General features: G+C 40.5%; 1 protein-coding gene across 1 annotated transcript in view; it reads right to left on the bottom strand.

The window, feature by feature from the left end:
- Window positions 1–23,091, bottom strand: part of LOC122816138 (kinesin-like protein KIF19) — a 937,234-nt gene that overhangs the window by 37,668 nt on the left and 876,475 nt on the right. Inside the window, exon 14 of the mRNA XM_044088894.1 lies at window positions 21,437–21,707. Within this exon, the coding sequence (XP_043944829.1) occupies window positions 21,437–21,707 (271 nt within the window). The remainder of the gene's footprint in view (window positions 1–21,436; window positions 21,708–23,091) is intronic.

Here is a 23,091-nt window from a genome sequence, read left to right as displayed (position 1 = left end):
ATTCGACCTGCAGATACAAAATTGCATAAGAAAAAAATCATCAAAAACCAGGGATGCTTTACAAAGCCAAAAATCATCAAAAAACAGGGATGCTTTACAAAGCCAAAAGTCATCAAAAACCAGGGATGCTTTACAAAGCCAAAAATCATCAAAAACCAGGGATGCTTTACAAAGCCAAAAATCATCAAAAACCAGGGATGCTTTACAAAGCCAAAAATCAGGGATGCTTTACAAAGCCAAAAATCATCAAAAACCAGGGATGCTTTACAAAGCCAAAAATCATCAAAAACCAGGGATGCTTTACAAAGCCAAAAATCATCAAAAACCAGGGATGCTTTACAAATTCAAAAACCTTCTCACCGATGCAACTAAAACTACACTTGGCACAACTTATCTCCTCCCCACACTTCTTTATGGTGCTCCCATCCGTACTAACCTCAGGCTTCAAAAAAATTAAAACTTGAACAATGCTATAACAAAGTTGCTAAATTTGCAGTGAATAACACTTTCATAACCCACCACTGTACAGCACCAAAAAGACTAAATTGGTTACGACTGCTACATCAGCTAACATACACACAGCTTCTTACCACCTATACAATTATCCAGCATCCATCTGCCCCTCCAGTACTAAAAAACATTCTACACAACTATATTTGCAGTTGGTCATTGTGATCCAGTGACCAAAAAACTCTTGTCTGTCTACAAACCTATCAAATCTGCTGGGCATTATCTGTACTTGTACAAGGTTGTAAGGCCTGGAACACAATACCTTCCCTCCCATCTTTGAAAACCACTCTGAAAGCCTTCCTAGCTTAAATCTGGCTCTGCTCATGCTCAAAACCAGGATAAATTATATCCCTAAATGTGAACAAGTACATGTTCATTCCTTATGCCTCCGTACTCTCCCTTCTTCACTTACTTCCTTATTTCTATCAAATTCTCTTCCCTGACTTTCTCTATAAACATACCATCAGACTGTTCTTCACTTAAGTCATACTGCAATTCCTGTTTGTATTAGACTGAAAACAGAAAAATCCGTGATATCCCTCAAAGTCTCAGAAAACCCAGTATGGTGTCAAGGGGAAAGGGGGACTTTATTAAAGTAATGACTTTATTGTTATTATTGCTCTTAACAGAACCACCCTCTGCAACCACTCCCTCGCCCAAATAACCCAATTATATATAAATAATGAATGTCTTTAATGCTTTTCATTACACTCAATTAGGATCATGTGTTTGTGTGTTTCAGTAAAGGATATTTCATTTTTAACTCAACTGTGGACTACCTACTACTATTTTATTAATTTGTAGTACATATTTTACAGTTTGATTTTCACTGGTGCATAACATGTTACATTGTGAAGTTCACACCCTCCACAATTAGTGAAATAGGTGCATAACATATTTTAAGTTGTGAAGTTCACACCCTCCAGACTGCAATGTTTCTTCTTTGTTTGTATTAGATTAGCTTACCTTTAATTTCTCTCCAAACTGTCTAAACTTTCTATAAATATGAAATGATCATATAACTTGTATCAATTCCTAACCAATGTTTTTATATTCTTACTAATTTGTTAAAATTATTTAAACTCCAGATATTTATTTTATTTTTGAAGATTGTAAAATTATTGTTTTTAAAATATTTTGCAATAATTTGGAGCCACCCCCAGGTCTCTTCTGAAAATGGGGTTCTACCCAGGCAGATTTTCCTAGTAATCAAATGTCAATAAATAAATAGATAAATAAATGAGGCAATTGCTATATTGCTTCAGGATGCCCATTTTCACCAGGCTGGTCACAGTGATATCAGGAAAGTGACCACCCATGGTTGCATGTCTAGAAGAGTGGGGAGATTTAACTGGACTGGGATGATAGCACAGGGATGAAGAATGGCTGTTTTACTCAGTGTGAACTGTAGCTATCCACAAGTCAATGCTGCCCTGTGCACAACTCAGATGCTTGTAGAGCAGCAGAGGTCTGGGGAAGGTTGTAGAAATAGTTATTCTAATGGAAATTTTAACTTGAAAGCATGTGTGTCTATATAGGGCACTGCTAACAACCTCTGCATGGACAGCAGCTTAGCGCAGATACTGGGCTTATATAGAATCAGAAAAACAAGTTTTACAACAGCAAGGCCTAGAGATCAATCACAAAAACACATAAGTTTTCAGTGAGCATCACCCAACTCAGATAGATTTGCTACAGCATACTTCTGCCACAATAGTGCAGTCAAAAAATTATATTAAAAATGTACAGTGCAAATAGCTATGCTCCAGGAGACACACTTGGAAAGAACCAAACATGTCAATTTGATAAAGGTTTTCAGGATGGTTATTCAGCATAACACATTGGGCAAAGGAAGAGAGGAGTACTTATATTAATTGCAAGAGGAGCTCCAATAATAAAAGAAGAAAAAATAAAAGACAATAATGGCAGATTTGCAGTACTAAGGGGCTACTGGCAAAGGAGAAGGATTACACTGGTACATATTTACATTCCACCGAAAACTGCTACAATGGAGCTTAAGAAAATTCTGGGAGAAATAATCAGCTTTCAGCAAGGAAAATAACTTATAGGTGGGAACTGGAATGTGGTTTACTGTAGTGAAGATGTGTTTGGGGGCCCAGAAGGGAAAATATAACAAAAGATGGCAGAGTTTTGAAGACATTTATGAAGATATTTGGCATGGAAGATGAGAATTCAGTATTAGGAGTTCGGAGTGAATTTACATATTATTCTCCAAGATACAAAAACTAGGCTTGGCTAGACATAATTTGGAACGTGCATTTAATTGAAGGTCTTGATATGCACACAATAACTATTTCAGATCATGCACCAATAATAACTAAAATAAAAACACAAGGTAATGAAATAAAAATGAGACACTGGCGCTTTCTCACCTATCTGTTGAAAAGAAAAGAATTTAAGGAATGGGCAGTGAAAATTATTCAGGGGATATTAGAGAAGATAGAAATTTCTTCTGAAAGTATAGTTAGGGGATAAAATTAAAGTGGAATTTAAAAATAGAGTGGAAATAAAACACAGGGTGATGTAGTTGAGAAGTAACAAGAATTACTTAGCGGGACTGACAAAAAAGTATTGCAAAATGGGGAATCTCACAGAACAAGAAGAGAAGCAACTGTAGAATGCTAAATGGAAAATAAGGGAGTACCTCGATAATATGCATGAGTTTAGAAAGACTGCTGTTAAGCAACTGTATTTTGATAACAACTCTAGGGCACAAAAACTTTTAGCACAAAGACTCAGGCAACAGAAAGTGGAAAGGTTGGTCACCAAGCTTAGGGAGCCTATAACAAGGAAGATAACAAGGGATCCTGTAGAAGTATTAGAAATATTTCAAAAATTCTATCAAAGTCTGTGCAAAGCAGAAAAACAGGGAAATCAAGAAAAGGTACAAATGGAAATGTTTATGGAAGAATTAAATATGCCACAGTTAGAGATAGAGGAGTTTCAATTACTAACAGTTAATATAGGAAGAGATTAGATAAAAAATGGTGATATATAAGCAATCTACAGGAAAGTCTCCAGGAATAGATGGTATTCCTGTTGAAGTCTGGAAGCTAGGACAGGAAAAACGAGTCTATATTAAATTACTGAAAAGACATTACAGCGAATGCCTTTTCATTGACATGAAAAGAGTGAACCGCGAATTACATCAACAGCCGAATCAGCAATTTTTTTCCTTGGAGAAAAAATCACTGATCCTGCCAGAAACAAAATACCACAAACTCCTCAAAGTGGGGGGCTTTGCCCCTACCCCCCAACTATATATACACCAACTCTGAGATCACACTACAGTGGGTAAAGGGGCAAATTTACACTGATGGCCAAGCAATTATTCCCTGAGGAAAAAAATCATTGATTCAGTCGTTCAATTAATTCGCGGTTCGCTCTTTTCATGTCGATGTAGAGGCATTCACTGTAATGCCTCTTCGATAATATGATATAGACCCAGGAAAAACTAAGAGAGATCTGGAAGGTTTTGTTTAACAATATTTTAAGAGCAGAAGTACCAACATCCTGGAAGAAAGCTGTGGTTGCTGTAATACTTAAAGGGGGTAAAGACCCATCAGATCCAGCTTCATACAGGCCCATTTCAATACTAAGCCTTGACTATAAAGTGTTTATATCTATAATGGCTAAAGAAAATGGCAAAAGTGATGCCAAAATTGCTAGATATGATGTGGTTTTGTGGAAGGGAGGCAGACATTTGACAACATTAACGGAAGAGTGATGATCCAGAGGGAAGCAAAATGTAAGAAAATACCACTATTGTTGGTAGGTTTTGATGCAGAGAAAGGATTTGACAGAGTAAACTGGGACTTTATGAGCATTCCCTGATAAAATTATAAGGTTGATTAGGAGGATATATGAGGGATCGGAGGTGAAATTTAGAGTGGGTGGTGTCCTCTCTGATAATCTCTGCTTGAGCAGAAGAACCAGGCAGGGGGTCCTCTCTCCCTTTGTTATTTGCATATTTAGAACCACTGGCAAAGAAATTTAAGGATATAATTGGCATGTTAGTCAAGAAAAGCTGGCTCTGTTTGTAGATGACATTATTTTATACCTGACAAAACCAGAAAGGGACATGACAGTGCTGTGGAATATACTGAGACAGTTTCAAACCTTTTCAGGATACAAAATGAATGAAGCTAAAACAAAAGCAATAGCTGTAAACTATGTACCCACATACGAATGGGTTCAGCAATATCCATACTTATGGGGATATGATAAAATGAAGTATTTAGGAGTATGGATTAAAAATTATACCAGTGTGGCAGCTAAGGATATGTGAGAATAGACTAAACAAAAGATAATACAAAAACTGAGCAAATGGAAGCTCTGTTATATGGATATCGATAGTAAAATAAAAGCAGTTAAAATGTTTTTAGTCCCTTTAGTTTTATATACAAGTCAGGCATATTTTTTATCAACCAGAGGAGAAGTTGTGGATAGTAATTAATAAAGAGCTGAATGATTTTATATGGGAGGAGAAGACGGCAAGAGTCAAGTGGGATAAGTTTATTCTTCCAGTAGAACAGGGCAGATTGGGATTACCAGAGATGAAGGGGTACCTCAGAGCAACACAGTTAAGGCTCCTATACACAGCACAAGCAGAAAATTATAATTCAAAACGGAAAGAGATGATGATGAAATGGGGGGAAGCTCAAGTAACAGGGAGAGCCTGTGATTTTGGATGCAAACCTTTAAAGAGAACAGTAATAATCACACAGAATATTATATTCATAAAGTAGCAGAAGGTATTCTAAGACCTAAGCCAATGCCAGAATGGAGAAAGGAGATTCTGTTGATAGGGATGACTGCAATTAGGGATACAGACAATAGGCAAGAGGGGGCAGGAATATACTGGAGAAAATTGGCATAAGAACCAAGGTACTGAGAGAAAATATCTAGAGAGGGAAAGGTAATAGAATGGGAAGACGCCAAGAACTTATTTGGACTACAGGTTAGAGATTACTTTCCCTATCAAAGATTGATATCAGAGTATAGGCAAAGAGAGAGAAATAGGTGGGCTCCTAAATGAAAGACCAGCACTGGTAGAGTTTTTGTTAGAATCTAGAACAGAAGTTGCTATTAAAAAAGGAATAATTAGTACAGCATATAAAATATTGCATGATAACTATAAGAATCAATCAGAGAGGGTTAGGAAGGATTGGGAAGAGAGACTAGATAAGCAATTCACAAAGAAAGAATGGAGGGATATATGTATGTCTCCCAAATATGCAGCAAAATCTAGAAGATTTAGGCTCTTTGCCTGGAAGTGTTTACATAGATATTTTTATACCCCAAGGAGGCTCCAAAGAATTTTTCCTCAGGTAGACAGCAAATGTTGGAAGTGTGATGGGGAAGAAAGAGGTAACTGGCAACACATTTTCTTGGAGTGTAATGAGTTGGCAGGTTTTAACGATTCCCTGCAGTCTGCACTGTCGGAGATTTTGGGTGAGCAAACTGGTGTAAATATGGAAATTATTTTTTTTTTAGCTATGATACAAAATTGGAATTGCCTAGACATTCGTAGTCCTTGCTGAGCCTATTTATGATAGCTGACAAAAAAGCAATTACTACAAAATGGAAATCAAAGTCTAAACCAAGTTTACTGGAAGTAATAAAGATAGTAACAGAGATAAAACAACTGGAACGGGCATCTTTGGAAAAGGGTAGGAGCAAATTACATAGGAAATATGGGAAATGTGGGATCGATACATGCAGAGGAGGAATGAGGTTTAAAAGAAGGTAGGATTTGGATCTGGTAATGTTTGACTGACAATGACTGGATATGTTAAAAGTGATGTATAATGTTTGCAGCTACAGTTCTGTTGGCACAGTTTTAAGGTATAATGCATGCAACTGAAATTGTGTTGTTATGGTTTATTTTCATTTATACAAATGTAAGCTTGCCTATGCCACACATGACAATTTAATAAAGATGTTTTGGTTAAAAAAAAAGTGCAGTCAGAAAACCCTAAATGTAAAAATGCTGATTTTAGAGCTCAAGTGCAGGGAAACCACACAATCTAGATACTACAGTCCTGTAAAACTCACAGACAGAATTTCATTATGTACTACAGCAGCAATGGAAACAGTTCAGCTTAGAAACTTTACTAAAGTGCAAGAAATTTAACAATTAATGCAGGATTCTTATGAATTATGGTAAAAATAATCAGCAGATGTGGAAAATTATACTTATTTCCAATTTCCACAGTGGATGGCTTTAGATGCAGCAGATTCTCTGTGACTCTCAAGCAAAGTAGCCATACCAACCAGCAGCTCTGAGGATTTGCTATCCTGGAAAAATGCTTTGACCACATAGTCATTCCATGGATACTCATTTTGTCTCTTCTCATATTCACACACAAATGTTTCCATACCCTGTGGAGTCTACAAAACTGTCACAAATTGTCTCTCTATTTATTAGAATAAATGTCTTACCTCTTGTGTTCTCACACCTAAAGGAAGTATTACAGTGTCCCATACCTCATAATTTGTCCATTTCTTTATTTCCTTTACTTTGTATTGTCACCACGTATTTTCAGATTTCTCTTGAACAGAGTCAGTGAGGAGCTCTGCCTCTGATCTGGATGTGAATCCTTCATGATCAGGGGTAATGTAGAAAGGTCTCCTAACCACTTTGGCAATGTGAGTGTCAAAGCTAGGACCTTCTTGGAGGAGGATGTGTGTGTGTGATGGAGTGTCAATTATGTGGCCCAGTTTTGATCATCACAAATTTGTTCAGCCACAATCCCTATGTTTGCCTGCACTTCAGAAAAATAAATGCAGGACTGAGCCCTGGGACACAGTGATGTGACCGGCTTAGACATGGACATGGCACCAGCAACTCTAACCCTGTGTGTTCTGTCCTTGAGCCAGTTTTTGCCCCATCTTGTGACATGGGTTTTTTACATCTAAGCTGGTGCTTTTTATGTATGATAAGTGGGTGTAGTATTGTGTTGAATGAATGCTGGAGTCAAAGGTAGGCTGTGTGAACTGCCCCTTACCTCATCAATGGCCTTAGTGACTGTTTGAAAACTGCTGACAAAAACAAAATTAGGGGATCCATCAGTGTCTGTAGGTCCCCAATGTCTTGGGACACCGTCTGGTCCCATTGCTGTTTTTTTTTTTAGAGCACAGCTCTCTCACCTGGGCATCTGAGATGTTTGGGGCGATTTTTCTCTCAAAGTTGGCCTTGGATGATTTTTATTTTGCTCTGTCATGTAGTAGCTTTCTTCTCCTCTTGTGTAGAGTTTGTTTATGGCTGGAGTCCACCAGACCCGGCCCTGCCTTTGGTGGAAAAAGGTCTTGATTTTATTAGGGATTGCTTGATCGAAGGCATTTGTAAGGGTTTCAGCAGGCGTGGGTTGTGGTTTCCAGGATGTGGATCTCATGAGTTTAATTTTGGTCTGATCTCACCAATGAGGGATATACTTTCGGTGTGGAGCATTTTGTCCCATGCTTTGTTGATGATCAGGTCTAGTATATTTTCAGATTAATTTATGGTCATGATCTCACCAATGGATATACTTCCTGTGTGGGATTTTTTCCCCATGCTTGTGATGATCCAGGTCTAGTATATTTTTCTCCTCTTGTGGGAATGGTGACTAGTTGTTCCATAGCATTTGAGTTTATGAACTCAACATTTATACTCTCCAGTGTCTTCAGGAAGGCTGTGTGGGTTTCCTGAGTTTGAGAAGGTGGGTCTGTCATGTTACAAACTGTAGGGGCAGTTTACCTATGGTTAATTGCACCTGGATGGTCTTATAACCTGATAGTGCTGGTGTGCTCTCAGGGCCTTGAACCAGGTTTCAGTCACAGCCATCTTGAGGTAGACTTCTGGCATTGAGCAGTATTTACCTTAGTTTTTCTCCATTTTTGTTTTCTAGCGGGTGGTTTTATCATTTGAGCCTTGCCTAAAAAGGCACTATGGGGGTGGCAGCGTGGCTTGTGTCATCTCTCAGGCAGACAGACATTGGATCCCCTTAGAATGACACCAGTAATTAACTATCGCGCTATCCTTTCCTTCCGCTCTCCATGATTACTTGTGATCGTCTCCACGTACGTTCTTTTTTGAGTACTGCCCCTTTCAAAATAACCTCCAATTCTTCTTTCTGTATTTTCTTCATTATTTCTCTCCAAGAAACATAATTTTCTGGTTCACTTTGGTTAATCATGTTGTTTGGTATATCATCCTGCAACCCTCCCAACCATGGGGTTGTAATAATACATTCATCTCTAACACACTCCTCCAAATCTGTAAACAGTTATTTCTGCAACACTGTTTTTCAATCCTCCATAACTCCACAAATCTCTTCTTTTGAGCTGGTGTTCACCTCTGCTCCTTCCATTGCTTTCTCGATCTCGAACACTGCCCTCCCAGCGGCCACTGCTCTAGAAGCAGAACATGCATACGTACTCATGCTGTACCAACCAAGAGTAAGGGAAATTCCCCAATGCCCTGGCCAAATTTTACCTTGGGCCTCCTCTGAAAAGAGGCTACTAGCCTAGTGGGACTAACCCGGTCAACAAAAAGTAAATCAAAATAAATTAAATAAAGCTTGAAATGCAGATATTCTTCACCCTGAAGTGACTGTTAAAGTATAGGGATTTCCAGGCAGGGTATTTCAAGTCCACTAAATCATCTGGTTCAAATGGAGGCAAAGTCAACAGTTTAAAACATACCCAGTATCTGTCTGCCAGGCCTTCTTGCTTGGAGACATGGAGCAGAATTTTGCCAAATGACTATTGTGAGTGGAGACAAAAAACTCTATTTGAGGTGTCCCAAGAGATGAACCAATTTCTGGAAGATCCCAATAGAATTTCCATTCATGAGGGTCTGTCCTAGCCTTGCTCAGTTCGTCTGCCTCACAGTTTTGCTTTGTGGTGTGTAAGATTCCTGTAGAGTGAGATTGTGCTGAAAATCTATATCCCAGGGTGCCATGGTTAGCCTGCAGAGAGGCTAAGATCTGGTTCCCCAGGTTTGTTTTTGTACCATATCACTGTAGTGTTGTCTCAAAACATGTGTAGAGGTCCCAGGGCCATATATTATAGTGCCACATCTCTTTAATGTTTATATGTTTTGTTCTGTCTTTTCAGTTTCAAGGATCCTGCACTTTTACCCCCACAGACACTGATCCCCAAGCAAAGCCGAAAGTGTTCATTGTTAAAGACTGTACTGGAACTGAGAGGGAGAATGTGAGACCTGGATTCTAATAAATCTAGTGTCTCCACCAAAAAATATTCCTTTCTGTAAATCCCCAAACTGGAATCTGGAATGTCAGGGGAGGTTGATGCTGGGATCATGCAGATTTCAGGAACCACTGGCCTTTCTTTATGAAGAATCCTTTAAGAGGACTCAAGAGACCCAAGGAAGCCATGAGACTCAAAATCCTATGAAATTCCATGGATGAGACAGTACTCTGAATATAAAAACTCAGGAGAAACTCTAGATACAGATCTACTCTTTCCATTGGAAGAAAAGCTCTTTGAGCTGAGGTATCTAGCAGACATCCCAAGAAAACAATCCTGCGAGAAGGAGTTAAACAAAATTTTGTATGCTCTCCTGAAACCCCAGTCTGTGCAGGAGACCCCTTACCCAGGTGAGAGTGCCCTGACATTTTGAAAAATACTCTGCAAAGCAAGCAAGTCAGCGACATAAGAACAAACATGAATGCCTTGCAGTCTGCAGTAAGCTATCACAGGAACTAGCTATTCTGTGAATACCCTTGGATCAGTGACTAGACCAATGGGTAATTCAGAGAACTGATAATGTGATCCAGACACAGAAATCCTTAAGAAACATCTGAAATCTAGATCTTATAAATCTGTGGTCACCAGAAAACTCAAATGTCAGACAAGGGGTAACAAGCTGTGAAGGGATAACATTTTTAACTTGGGCCCTGTGGGATCATAGTAAGCTACTAGGATAATGACCCTAGAGCCTTTTTATGCCTAGCCATTCATGCCCCAATTTTCCCATTAATCAATGTCCACAGATTAGAATGGTTTTGGTATATGTCAGTGCCTTTGGGTATCTACAAACTGCCCTGTCCATGAAGGACTGAGGTGACAAGTCTAGGTAAATTTGCAATTTCCCATCCACTGGTTCAAACTGTGTTTGAATAGGCTTAGGGATGAGCTTTGCTTCATATGAATACAGTCTGTTTCAGAGAATGGGCAATCTTTGATGCACATATGTCTCCCTTCAACATGTTTTATGTCACAGACAAGGTTTAGATGCTTAGATTGGGTAATTCTAGTGCTGTTTGCTTTGTGAATGAGTAGCAGATCCATTAGGGCTGGACAGGATAATGCTCTCTATATGAGGCACCCCTCAGTAGTTTGTAGGAGACAGAGTACAGGGACAGGGCATTGAGATGATCTGCACAGGACATGTTATTTATACCCTACATTTTTTAGTGAGGAAGCTCTGTGGCCACTCTGTCTATTGCAAATGCCTGGTCAGATACTTGCCAGAGGGTGCATTGTACTTGATTATTACTCTAATTAGGGCGGAGTCTAGTGGGACTATGATCTCCTTAGATCTGGAGGGCATGCCCTTACTTATAAGTTGTGCCAAGTAGAAGGATTTTCTCAACAGCCTATCACAAACAGGTTCGGAAAAGAAAGATCCAGAACAGGTCTCCAAAAATGATTTTTTTTCTTTGGCACCAAAAATATTCTTGAATAAAACTCTTCCTCTAACTGAGCAGGACAGACTGCTGCTTTCACCCCCTGAGACAGCAGGTGCTGAATGACAGGAGGCAAAAGAGGGGTTTCATCTGGCAAATAAGGGGGGATACTTCAAAAAGATGGGAGAGACTCCCACTGCTATCTATAACTTTCATGGATTACATACAGAACCCATCTGTCTATCTGTTGCCAAAGAAATAAATGGAGAGCTAGTCTTTCTGAAAGGATTAAAGATTTGCCAAAGTGGGGAGGGGGTGTTTTGTATATAGTCATTCAGAATTATTGAATTGTCCTTTGTTTTAGCGGCTCCTCCTTTCTTTTTGGAGCCTCATTGCCAGTGCTTTTTAAATGTATGCTTAACAGCAACTTGCTGAGTTTCTTTATTTTTTGTTTTTTTAAAGAAAGTTATAGGGGTAGCATTAAACCCCTTCAAAAACTTAAAGAAAGGAAGGCTGAAAAATCTGACAGATTCCTTGAATCAACTTACCACTCTCATCACACTTTTAAATGACCTCTGCTTTAGATGGGCCAAAAATCTCTACCCAAAGTAGAATTCAAAATGTCAGCTTTGACATCCTCTGGAAGGTTTTGAGAACACAGGCAAGCAAACCTCCTCATAACAGTTCCAGTGGCAGCAGCCCTGGAAGCAGCATCAGCAGAATCACAAGCACATTTTAAACAGTGAGTGACCACTTCGGACACAGAAGCAATCAAGTTACACAAAGATGCTGTTTTTTTCTTCAGAAGTGGAAACAGATGGCATAATATTCCTCAGTTCTCAAAAGAGACGAGCATAAATTTTAATGTATGAGGTTGACAGCTGAGAATTCCAAAAAGATGTCTGAGGAACTTTATTTGAACTATTTGCTTTATTTGGCAGCAGGCTTGCTGTCAGAGAGGTTTCAGGCTGTGGCAAAATCATCCTCCATTGCAGAAAGAACAGGAGGAATAAGGATAGGTTCAGGAAATCCAGTTGTAATATTTTTTTAGGGATGGTGGAATGTCATTATATTCCCACTGAAAAAAATGAGACAATCCAGAAATAGATTTAGAGAAAGAGAACATTTCAAATGGATTGGCAGAAACCACACTCCCCTCAGAATTTGAATAAAAAATCTGAGGAGACAAAATAGAATATGTCCCTTCACAAACATTCTGCGGTTGAAAAACTTTAACCGCTTCAGAAAATGAATACTTTTCTTTCTTTGGCACTAAAAACATCTTTGAATAAAAACCTTTCCCAGCCTGGGAAGGAGGAACTTGTTCTTTCACTCCTTGAGATAACATGTTTTCAAGGAATGGGGGCAATAGAGGACGAGGAATTGGAAATGAGGAATTTCCTCTCGCTACAGTCTGTAACCTTGATGGATGATCTTCAGAACCCATTTGTCTGAAACTATGTGTTGTCAATGGCTACAGTGGAGATTCAGACCTTCTGGAAAGGAAAGGGGACTACCAAGGTGGGAGAAGGGGTCAAGGTCCCTTAAATACTCATTTTGGCTTATTGGACTGACGTTCATTTTTTTTGGGGCGGGGGGAGCCCCTGCGTACTTTTTGGACTCCCCTTGCCATTTCTTTTTCAGCATTTTCCTGAGACTGTTTATTTGATTTCTTGACAAAATTGGATAAGGGGTTAGAGAATTCCTTAAAAAATTTGGAAAAGGAGGACTGAAAAATCACAGAGATTCCCTGTGTCAGCTTACTCGTTTCATTACACCTTTTGATAACCTCTGCAACACCTTTTGATAACCTCTGCAACAGAGGGACCAAAAACTAAATTTCTGTCCAAAGCAGAATATAAAATCTCACTTTTCACATTATCTGGGAGGCTCTGAGAACACAGCCAGGCAAACCTCCTCAAAACAGTATCAGTGGCCACAGCCCTGGAAGATGCATCAATAATCATACACACACTTTAAACAATGTGTTGTGACCTGTACGATGGAATAAATTTAGAAGTTATGTTCTTACCATAACTTGGCATCTGTGTTGTCCATTTTCATTCTTCCTCACTTATCGGTCTAGGATCCAATCCTCAGATCCGACTTGACCACTTTTCTGCAAGACTTTGGATCCAAGCCTCATGCTCCTCCCTTTACCCATAATGCCCTAATCCATTTTGAACTCCTCAGATTGAGTTTGCTTCCCTGTCAGTCATTCATACAACGTACAGAAGGACCTAATAGTCAAATTCTGATGAGTCTCAAACCAGAAATCTAAGGTCCCTAGCACATCTAGAAGTCCTTCTAGGGTAATGGTCAGGGGATGGTTGGGCAGGAAGGTGAGGATGAATTAAAATGGACAACACAGATGCCAAGTTATGGTAAGTACACAACTTCTAAATCTGATGTTGTCCTTTTCATTTTTCCTCACCTATGGTTTAGAATTCCAAGCTACGTAACTCTTGGTGGCCCTTATGGAAGTCCATACCGGAGTACTGTCAAACCAAAGGAAGCGATGCTTCTAGAAATAATATCCAATTTGTAGTGTATCACAAAAGTATGAGTCTTTGACCATGTAGCTGCAGCACAGATATCATCGCTTGAAGCTCTTGAAGAAAAAGCAGTTGAAGTTGCCATAGATCTAGTAGAATGGGCTCTAGGAATATGAGGCAATTCCAAACCTTTTTGAGAATAATCACTGAAATACAATTTGTTATCCATCTGGCCACAGTAAGTTTAGAAACCACCTGACCAAGGTGATTGGGAGAAAAAGCCAAAAAAACCTGGTTGGATTTCCTATGCTGTTTCGTTCTATGAAGATAGAAATGTAATTGTCTATGAACATCAAGAAAATGAAACATGTATTCACCCTTGTTGGAGAAACTAGGGAAAAAAACACTGGGAGTTGAATGGACTGTTGATATTACATTCAGTAGCTACCTTGGGCATAAAGGAAGGATTCATTTGTAATGACAGTCTATCCTTACGGAAGATGATATAAGGAGGATTTCTAACAAGGGCTGTAATTCAGAGATTCTCTTTACCGACATAATGGCTACCAACAACATTGTTTTCCAAGAGAAATATTTCAAATTTCAACTGTTTGCTGGTATGAAAGATTTTTGAGTCAATCCTTGGAGAATTATAGTGAGATCCCACGGAGGGAAGGGATCTTGTATGCGAAGTCTAAGAAGGAAGATTCCTTTCATAAAGGCCTTACATAATGGTGAAGCATGCAGAGAAGAAAGCTCATTCCCCATACGAAAATTGGATATTGCAGCTAATTGCAATTTAATGGTAGAAAAACTAGTCCCTTCTCTGAAAAAACATACTGAGAAAAAGAAGGATAGCTGAAACAGGGGCTAAAAGGAGATCAATGTTCTCTTTGAAAGCCCATGTCGAAACTCTTTTCCACTTACTTCTGTATACTTTTTAGTGGAAGAGTTCTGGGAAGCTAGAATAATGTCATGGACTGGGGAGGTAAGCCTGGATTGTTTTACTATCACTGGAATTGGAGAAACCATGTGGTCAGTTTGAGGGCATGAAGGCTGGGATTCTGACAGGTGAGACAGGAGATCCTGACTGGGGTCCAGAATCCATTGAGGATATTTGAGATGAGACCATAGGAAGGGAAACCACACCTCATGAGTCCAGAAGGGAGCAATGAAGATGACTGAGCACTTCAGCCTACTTGCTTTCTGTAGAAATCTGGGAATCAAAGGGAGAGGGGGATAAGCATAAAGTAAACCCGGGGGCCAGTCATAAACTAGAGTATCCCTTGGTAACTCCCCCTGAGGGGAGATCAGAGTGAAGAACTCACTGCACTTGTTGTTGAGGGGAGAGGCAAATAGGTTTCAGCAAGGTTGGTCCCAACGGCTGAAAATTGCATTTGATACTGACTGATTGAGGGCCACTTGTGAGAAATCAGAATGGACCTGTTGTGTCTGTCGGCCAGCATGTTGGACTTCCCAGGTATGTGTGCTGCAACTAGAAAACAGTCTGAAGAGATTGCCCATTCCCAGACCCTCATGGCCTCTCTGCATAATGGGTATGATCAGGTTCCTCTTGTTTGTTGATGTACCAGACTATTGACGTGTTGTCTATATTAATAGCAAATGTCCCTAGAGGGAGATTGTCTGAAAATGTCTGCAACAAAAGAAAGACTGCTCTCACCTCAAGGACACTGATATGAATCTTGGTCTCCAAGGGGGACCACATACCTTGGAACATCTTTCCCTTGTAATGCCCCAGCCCCACCCAAAAAGAGCAGCATTTGTGGCTACTGTGGCTATTGACGGGGAGGAGAGTGAATGGCCTGCCCAATAACAGGTCCTCTGATTGTATCCACCACTGGATATGACATTTACAGATTGGTGTGAGTTTTATGGGAACAGATAGAGACTGGTAAATAACTGACCACTGCACTACCAGGGTTCACTGAAGTATTTGCATGAAGAACCTGGCTAAGGGGACTAGAATCATGGTGGCTGACATCAATCCCAGAGCCTTCAACACCAACTTCGCAAGAGACGGATGGGATAGTAAGTCTAGTACCCGATTTCTCAATGAAATGATTCAGTCCATAGGAAGCAAAGCAATCTGATGTGTGGTATTTATTTAGCTGAGTTCCTATAAACTCTAAATTCTGAACCAGAGTCAGCTTGGATTTGGTCAGGTTTATGGTTACTCCTAGGAAGCTCAAGATCTAAAGCAAATACTCCCTGGATTTAATGAGCTGATGCCTAGTTGGGGCAGTAAGGAGCTAATCATATGTGTAGGAAACACCTGGAATCCTTTGAGCCTCAGGTAAGCTGCAAAGACTGCCATGCATTTGGTGAACACCTGGGGTGTGTGATGAGTCCAAAGGGCAGTGCTCTGAATTGGTAATGATTGTCTCCCAGCTGGAAGTGCAGGTGACCCCTGGAGTTGGAGTACCTGTGTATTTTGATGTAATAGTATGCATCCTGGAGATCTGTGGAGCACAACCAGTCATCCTGGTGTACAAGAGGCAGAATGGACTGGACCATAACCATTCAGAACTTGGACTTCTTTATAAACTGATTTAAATTGCTTAGATCCAGAAACAGTCTTAGGTCCCCTGTTTTCTTTGGCAACAAAAAGAAGCGGGTGTAAGTTCCAAATCCTTTTTGTTCAGTTAGGACCTTTTGGATGACTCTTTTTTTGAAGCTGCTTTTGCATTTCTTGAGCTGCATACTCCTTGTGACTGGGTGGAACTTCCGAGAGTTTCCTCCATGGTCCTGGAGGAGGAAGGGAAAAGGGAATATAATAGCCTCTGGATATTATGCTTAGCATCCAGTCGTTGTTTGTAATGTTTGTCCAGGCATCCAAGTGCAAGGAAAAATGACCCCCCCGACTACCTCCAGAGATGGACAGTTGAGCTGTGCTTCAGGAGCACTGATAGGGCCTGTCAGAAAACGAATCCCTAAAGCCCTGATTCTGCAGACCCCCTCTGCCTCTGGAGTGACGTCTAACCTTGAAACCTCTTTCTCTGCCACTGAAAGAGGCATCCTCCCATGAGTCCTGGAAAGGTCCCTTAAATTTATGGAATCACATCTTCTTACTACCTTGCTGGTTCCTAGAGAATGTATGCTAAGGAGTAGAAAACTTGATTCCAACAGCAGACAGGGTCTTTCCTTACTGTTGACTGCGGGTAAGCGCTTCTTTTAATGATGGCCTGAACAAGGAGGAGCCATCGAAGGGGACATTTATGAAAGACATCTTAAAGGGTTCCACAAAATTGCAAAGCCTTTTCCAGGGATGATGCCTTACTGCTATGCCTAATCCAGCTGCTTGAGAGGTGTCTTCCACTGCATGGGAAATAAGCCTTATCAAAGAATTAGTAACTGAAGATAGAAGGACCAGTTATGGAGAAACCTTCTTCAGGTCCTCCCCTGATATGATCTCTGCTAGAGAGTTTGATAGTTCCTTGATCAAATCTCTCTGCAAATGGGTGAAGTGTGTCAGGTAATTTAATGACCTCAGTGCGAAGGTAGCAGTGGCGTAGATGCACTTCCCAAATCTGTCCATCACTCTGGACTCCTTGTTCGGTGGTTGGACATTGGAGCTTTGTTGTGTTGGCTCCTTCTTCATAGCTACTGCAACAACCATGGCATTCACTGCAATGACCTTGCTCCAATGTAGTCAGTCTGTGGGGTGGGGGGGGGACTTATCAGGATATTTGTGGACAGGCTCAACAGTGTCCAGTTCCTTCTATGCCTGGCAGAACACAAGATCAATAAGCAATTCTTCCAGGAGGGGGTCACCTAAGACACAGGTGGGCCAGCCCAGAAAGCCTCCAGGAACACAGACTCTTCAGGAGAAGGATTCTGGAAAGACCAACCACCTTTTTGCCTAAATATTTCCCTGAAGGAAACATTGTCAGGTGGTGATCGGGGGAGATCCTTTGCCCTCATCAAAGTCTGTGTCCTCTGTGAGAGACTCCATGGCTGAGTCTACGTGTTTCCTTTTGCACGTCCTCTTCTGAGGAACTCCCTCCTTGGGGTGTTCCAAGGAGGTGTCAGAAGAGCTGGGGAATCCCTGTGGAGAGTGTGACTGGAGGCTTTCTGGAACTGGCTGACCCAAAGGAACAATGATGGGCTCAGAGCTCAAAGCTGATGAAGGATGTGGGGTAGGACTCGAGAAGAAATTTCCCTAGGAGTAGAGAAAGCCCCTTCTATGATCTGGAAGGCTAACAGACCTGGGGAATCCTCCCTCCCCTCCCTCACAGCTGAAGCAGTCAAGGAAGGAAAGTGATGGGTGGCCCCAGATCCTCATTGACCAGAGAGAATCAGACCAAAGCTGTCTAGAGCTGAGGCACCCAGGGGCAGGGAAAGATATGAAAAAGTAGGAGCCGACGCCTGCCCCCCAGACCTGGCACAGATCTCTCGGATCTGAGACCCACTCTGAGCCAAAGACAACGGAACAGGACTGGTTAGGGAAACCATCAGATCCAAGAGAGGAAGCTTCCTTGTATCTGACGTAGGATCTCTTGGCGATCTGGGATCCTTGGGCTCTGAAACTGGGCATCAGATCAGAGAAGGAGATGATCTTTCTGTAGGAGAGTTCACCGATCTGGTAGGGGACAGAGCTGGAATAACCCCCATCTGACTTTGAGTTCTAAGGGATCTCCACATCATCCTGTCAATATCAGATTCTGAGTAACTCGTGGAGGACCTAGCTGAGACGGAAGTGGGTGGCTTTGAATGTTTGATGGGAGGCTCAAAAATATTGGAAGGCAGATCACTGGCTTTAATACTATGTCTGGAGGGCAGCCTCTGGACATCAGATATGAGGACCTAAGATCAGAGACAGAGGCAAGCTGGATTGGACAGGTCATTGGGGCTTAAACTATCAGATCCAAGGTGGGTAAGGGATCCAAGCTAGGCCCATATCTATTGGATTCAAGACTGTAGGATCCAACACTTTCTTAGATTTGGCTGGTGGCTTCAAGGAAGAAGGAGGTGACGTGTGAGGTCTCCTCCTCGGCTCCAAAACCACCTGTGAAGAATTAGTGGGGGTTTGAGCTCCAGTAGGCAATAGTCCTTTGAGAATTAGCTTGTTATGGTGATCCAAGTGAGCTCTCAGATTAAAAGTTCTACAGACAGCGGAGTGTCCAGATGGGCAGCTCCTAAGTAGTATACGCACTTCTTGTGAGCATCAGAGTTGGGGATCTTATGCCCACAAGAAGTGCACTTCTTGAAACCCGTGGGCTTCTCAAGCTTGTCTGATAAGATGAAGGAATAAGCTACGGTACTAAACAGCATTTTATCTAAAGCCTTAGCTCACATAAAAAAAAACAATAAGTGGATAATACTGCCAAAATGTAACCCCAAAAAAAGAGATGAAAGCAGTATTCACGATGAACGAAACTGAGTCCACCAAGTTAACAGTTTTATTCACTAATTTAAAAACAAAACACGTATACATCCACCATGAACGCCTTCATAAAACATTCACAAGCGTTTTCGTCATACAATTGACTTCATCAGATGACCAGCATGATTTAATTCCTTTAATTTATACTCCAACTCCATTATGATCTACCAATGAAATTCCACCATTCATTAAATAAATATCATAGAATTAAAATAGATTAAATTAGATTAAAGTGAGTCTTTTTAGCATAGCATAAATGATTCATTTTACACTTCTCTAATTACAAGTTTAATATAACATGATAATAACATGATATTTTAATCTATTTTAATCTTTTTTAATTCTATGATATTTATTTAATGAATGGTGGAATTTCATTGGTAGATCATAATGGAGTTGGAGTATAAATTAAAGGAATTAAATCATGCTGGTCATCTGATGAAGTCAATTGTATGACGAAAACGCTTGTGAATGTTTTATGAAGGCGTTCATGGTGGATGTATACGTGTTTTGGTTTTAAATTAGTGAATAAAACTGTTAACATGGTGGACTTGGTTTCGTTCATCGTGAATACTGCTTTCATCTCTTTTCTTAGCTCACAACAACTATGAACTGCAAAACATTTAATTTTTAAACTTTTAAATTTTACACTTCTAACAATTAAACTACGAGACTATAACTGTAACTCTAAAAGCACACTAAGCAACTTCACACTACAGATATATAAGCTTATCTCACGCGCGCGCACACACACACACACACACACACACACACACACACACACACACACACACACACATACACACACACCCTCCACAGCTGACAGCACTGCTTCCCCAGGGATGGGGACAACATTCTGACATAACAGGGAAGCCTTCTCTGTTCCCTTTCCCAGGATCAGCAATAGTTGCTCATCCTTGCCCACTGAGGGGATCCCAACAGCTGCAAAGGATATGGCTAACCCCAGTCCATAGTGGCTATAGCTGCCATACCAGAAGGATACAGAGTAAAAGATAAATGGTCTGAGGAACCAGCTTTGACCATAGCAGAGTCACCCATCTGCAGTTGAGGTAAATTTCTAGTCTGCTGTGATAGCAAAGGCTGTTTTGCTTATTTTTTTTCATTTTGTGGTTGCAAGAAGGACTGACTGTTGGACTGGTAGTCTATTCCATGGTCACCCCTAAAATGATGACTCTTTCCCAGGGAAGACAAGCAGTAATTGATGGTAAACACTACCTGTCCCAAAAAGTTACTTTTTTGACAGAAACATTGCAGTTAAAAGCACTTTAAGACACTATGCCAGCCCACAAAAGAAAAATAAACAGTTTCTCCACATAAAAATGTTCAGTTACTTTACACTACTTTTAAACTGACAGAAAAAAATGAGTGCTCCATTTAAAAGTAGGTGACAGTCTCAAGACTGTCCATTACAACACAACTAGCTTTAAAATAACTTTTCTGAAGAGGAAACTAATAAAACATTAACAAAATTAAGAAAAATTGAAGTTTTGTTTCTCCCAAAGAGAACTTAACTGCTCAGCAAGAAAAAGCACAAGCTGACCATGGATCTTCAGAAACCTCAGAGGAGTATACTCTTCTGTGGCAGCAAAAGTCAGAAGGGCTTTGCACCCAAACTTGTCTTTTAGTCAGCTCAGCTCAAGCTGCCAGACAGTTTCGGTGAGTGGTATGTATCATGAAGCTTTGGAAGCTGGCTGGCTGTTACATCCTTGGCAGGATATAACCCATATAGCTAAGGTTACTGCAGCAGTGATCAATATGATGAACATAATCATTTTTTTTCTACTGCATCTTCATGCTTGCAAATATGCAAAATATTTTGTAAACTCTTGAAGAGTATAAAGTGACCAAATGAAAGAGTGGAAAACTGGAAGTGAAAACGCTAACCCCAGATATTTCCTGGGAAAAGGATTTACCTGCTTGTGAAGATAATAGAACTGAGAAGATTTAACTGAAATATTGTCGCAACACACCTTTCTCCAGTATAGAGTACAAACTGATCAGCCATAATTCAGATTAAGTGCTGAAGGAAGACTGCAGATCAAGGATTACAGCAGGGATTTTTTGCAATGTAATATTTTCAAATATGAATTAAGTCAAAGTCTGAAGTAGTATATGGAAGTACTAAAGCATAAAATTTGTTCATATTTTAGTGCATTTTTATTTTACCTACTGATGTGTTCACCACTAATTAATTTATTTACGACAGTTCTACAATCTGAACACTGCTTACAGTAAATATTTCAGTCTGTGAATTATTCAGTTTGTTTTGCACTATTTGCAGTGTTAACTGTTTATACAGTACATGCATTTAGTCTTTTATGTTGTACTTTGTATTCAGTGCTTTTTACCATCTATCAGGTTTTTCTGCTGCTCAATGATGTCAGTGCAGAGCATCCGGTGTTGTTCATAGTGCTGGAGAACAAAATCCTTCTGCCTTAAGATGTTCTCCTGACGCAGACTGGCTGACTGTAGTTCTGTGGTCTCAACCTCCAGTTCATGCACTTTGCACAGCAGTCGAAGCAGCTCTCTCTGATCCTCATTGTTGATACGTTTGGGTAAGAACTCCTCCAGTTTGGAAGCCTTCATCTTAGTACTGGACAACTTCTGTTCCAAATCAAACTGCAATATGAAAATAGAGGGTACAGAGTAAATATAATTGCAAACCTACCTACCCATCTAAATCTAAACACAGCAAAAATCCTACTATCTAAGAGAAGTTAGCTAGACAGAAATGTTACCAAGCAAAAGGAATTAATCAACCTAAACTATAGAAACTGAAAGGTTAAGGAATTAAAAACAGGAACTCCTAGTACACCACACACAAGCACATCTAATACAAATGAACAATACTAAAAACTAACACTAAAACTATTGCTAGATCTAATAAAACTAACTATACTATCCTACATCTAAAGGAAAAATGGTAGAGGAAAACATTTTGCTGGGAACAGCAATGTCTTTTGGCTTTTTTCTCGGTTAGGGGTTGCCACAGTGGATCACCAGTCCACAGATTGACCGGCAGTGGAGTTTTTACGGTGTCAAGTTGCCAGCCCAGCACCTAACCTTCACACAAGGCACATGTGTTCACACATGACCTACCTGCATGTCTTTTTAAAACTAACTTGACTGCAGGGAGGCCATGCAGACTCTGCACAGAAGGTGCTCCAGATGAGAATCGAACCAGAGAACAGCTTGCTGTGAGGTAACAAAGCTAACTGCTGCACCACTGCAGCCTCAACAAAAAGATTTTTCTGGAAATAACCAAGGAAAACAGCCAGGGAGTTCTCCTCATTGATAATCTGAACATGATGGTGACAAACAAGATCTTAGGAGGGAGTGCTACAGTAGGGGCTTATAGGTAAAGGAGGTAGATCTCTAAGTCTGAAGATGCTGAGAATGGCTGGTCTCAGATCAGCGTCGGATTTGATAACCCATAGGATGAGACCGGACAGATAAGATTTCAGATCCTCTGCTTATTACTCTCTGCACCCAAGAATCATAAGTGATAGCTAACAAGGCTAAAGGGTGCATAGATAAGCACCCCATGACTGCCTCCAGAGTGTGGTAGTCAGGCAACCCTTCTGGAATGCTGAAAGGGCTTGTCAGCAAAAGGGCCTTAAAACCTCTGGTTATGTGGACCACCTCTGCCATGACAGCAATGTTCATTGTTATTCTTTCCCCCTCTTGGGGGGGCTGTCACCAGATGTGTTATGTGCAGTACCCTGAAAATTATGGAACCATAGTCTCAACACCCTTCTGGTTCTGGGAGAAGGCCCTCTGAGGTATGGAGAAGCAGACAGGGTTTTGCCATCTTGTTCACTTCTATTAAGCATGTCCTTCACTTTGGGTCCAAAGAGGGTGGATTTGGCAAAGGGGGTATTCAAAAATTATGTCCTGAAGTTCTCTGCAAAGTCACAGAGACACATCCGGGTGTGTCAGTGTATAGAAATGCTAATGCCTACCTCTCTAGGGGTGCCAACTGGTGCATTAGATAACGGGCGCA

Source organism: Protopterus annectens, chromosome 12.part0 (assembly GCF_019279795.1).
Source record: "Protopterus annectens isolate FY-2018-M chromosome 12.part0, PAN1.0, whole genome shotgun sequence".
Classification (NCBI taxonomy): Eukaryota; Metazoa; Chordata; order Ceratodontiformes; family Protopteridae; genus Protopterus; species Protopterus annectens.
This window is presented reverse-complemented; position numbering and strand designations above follow the sequence as displayed.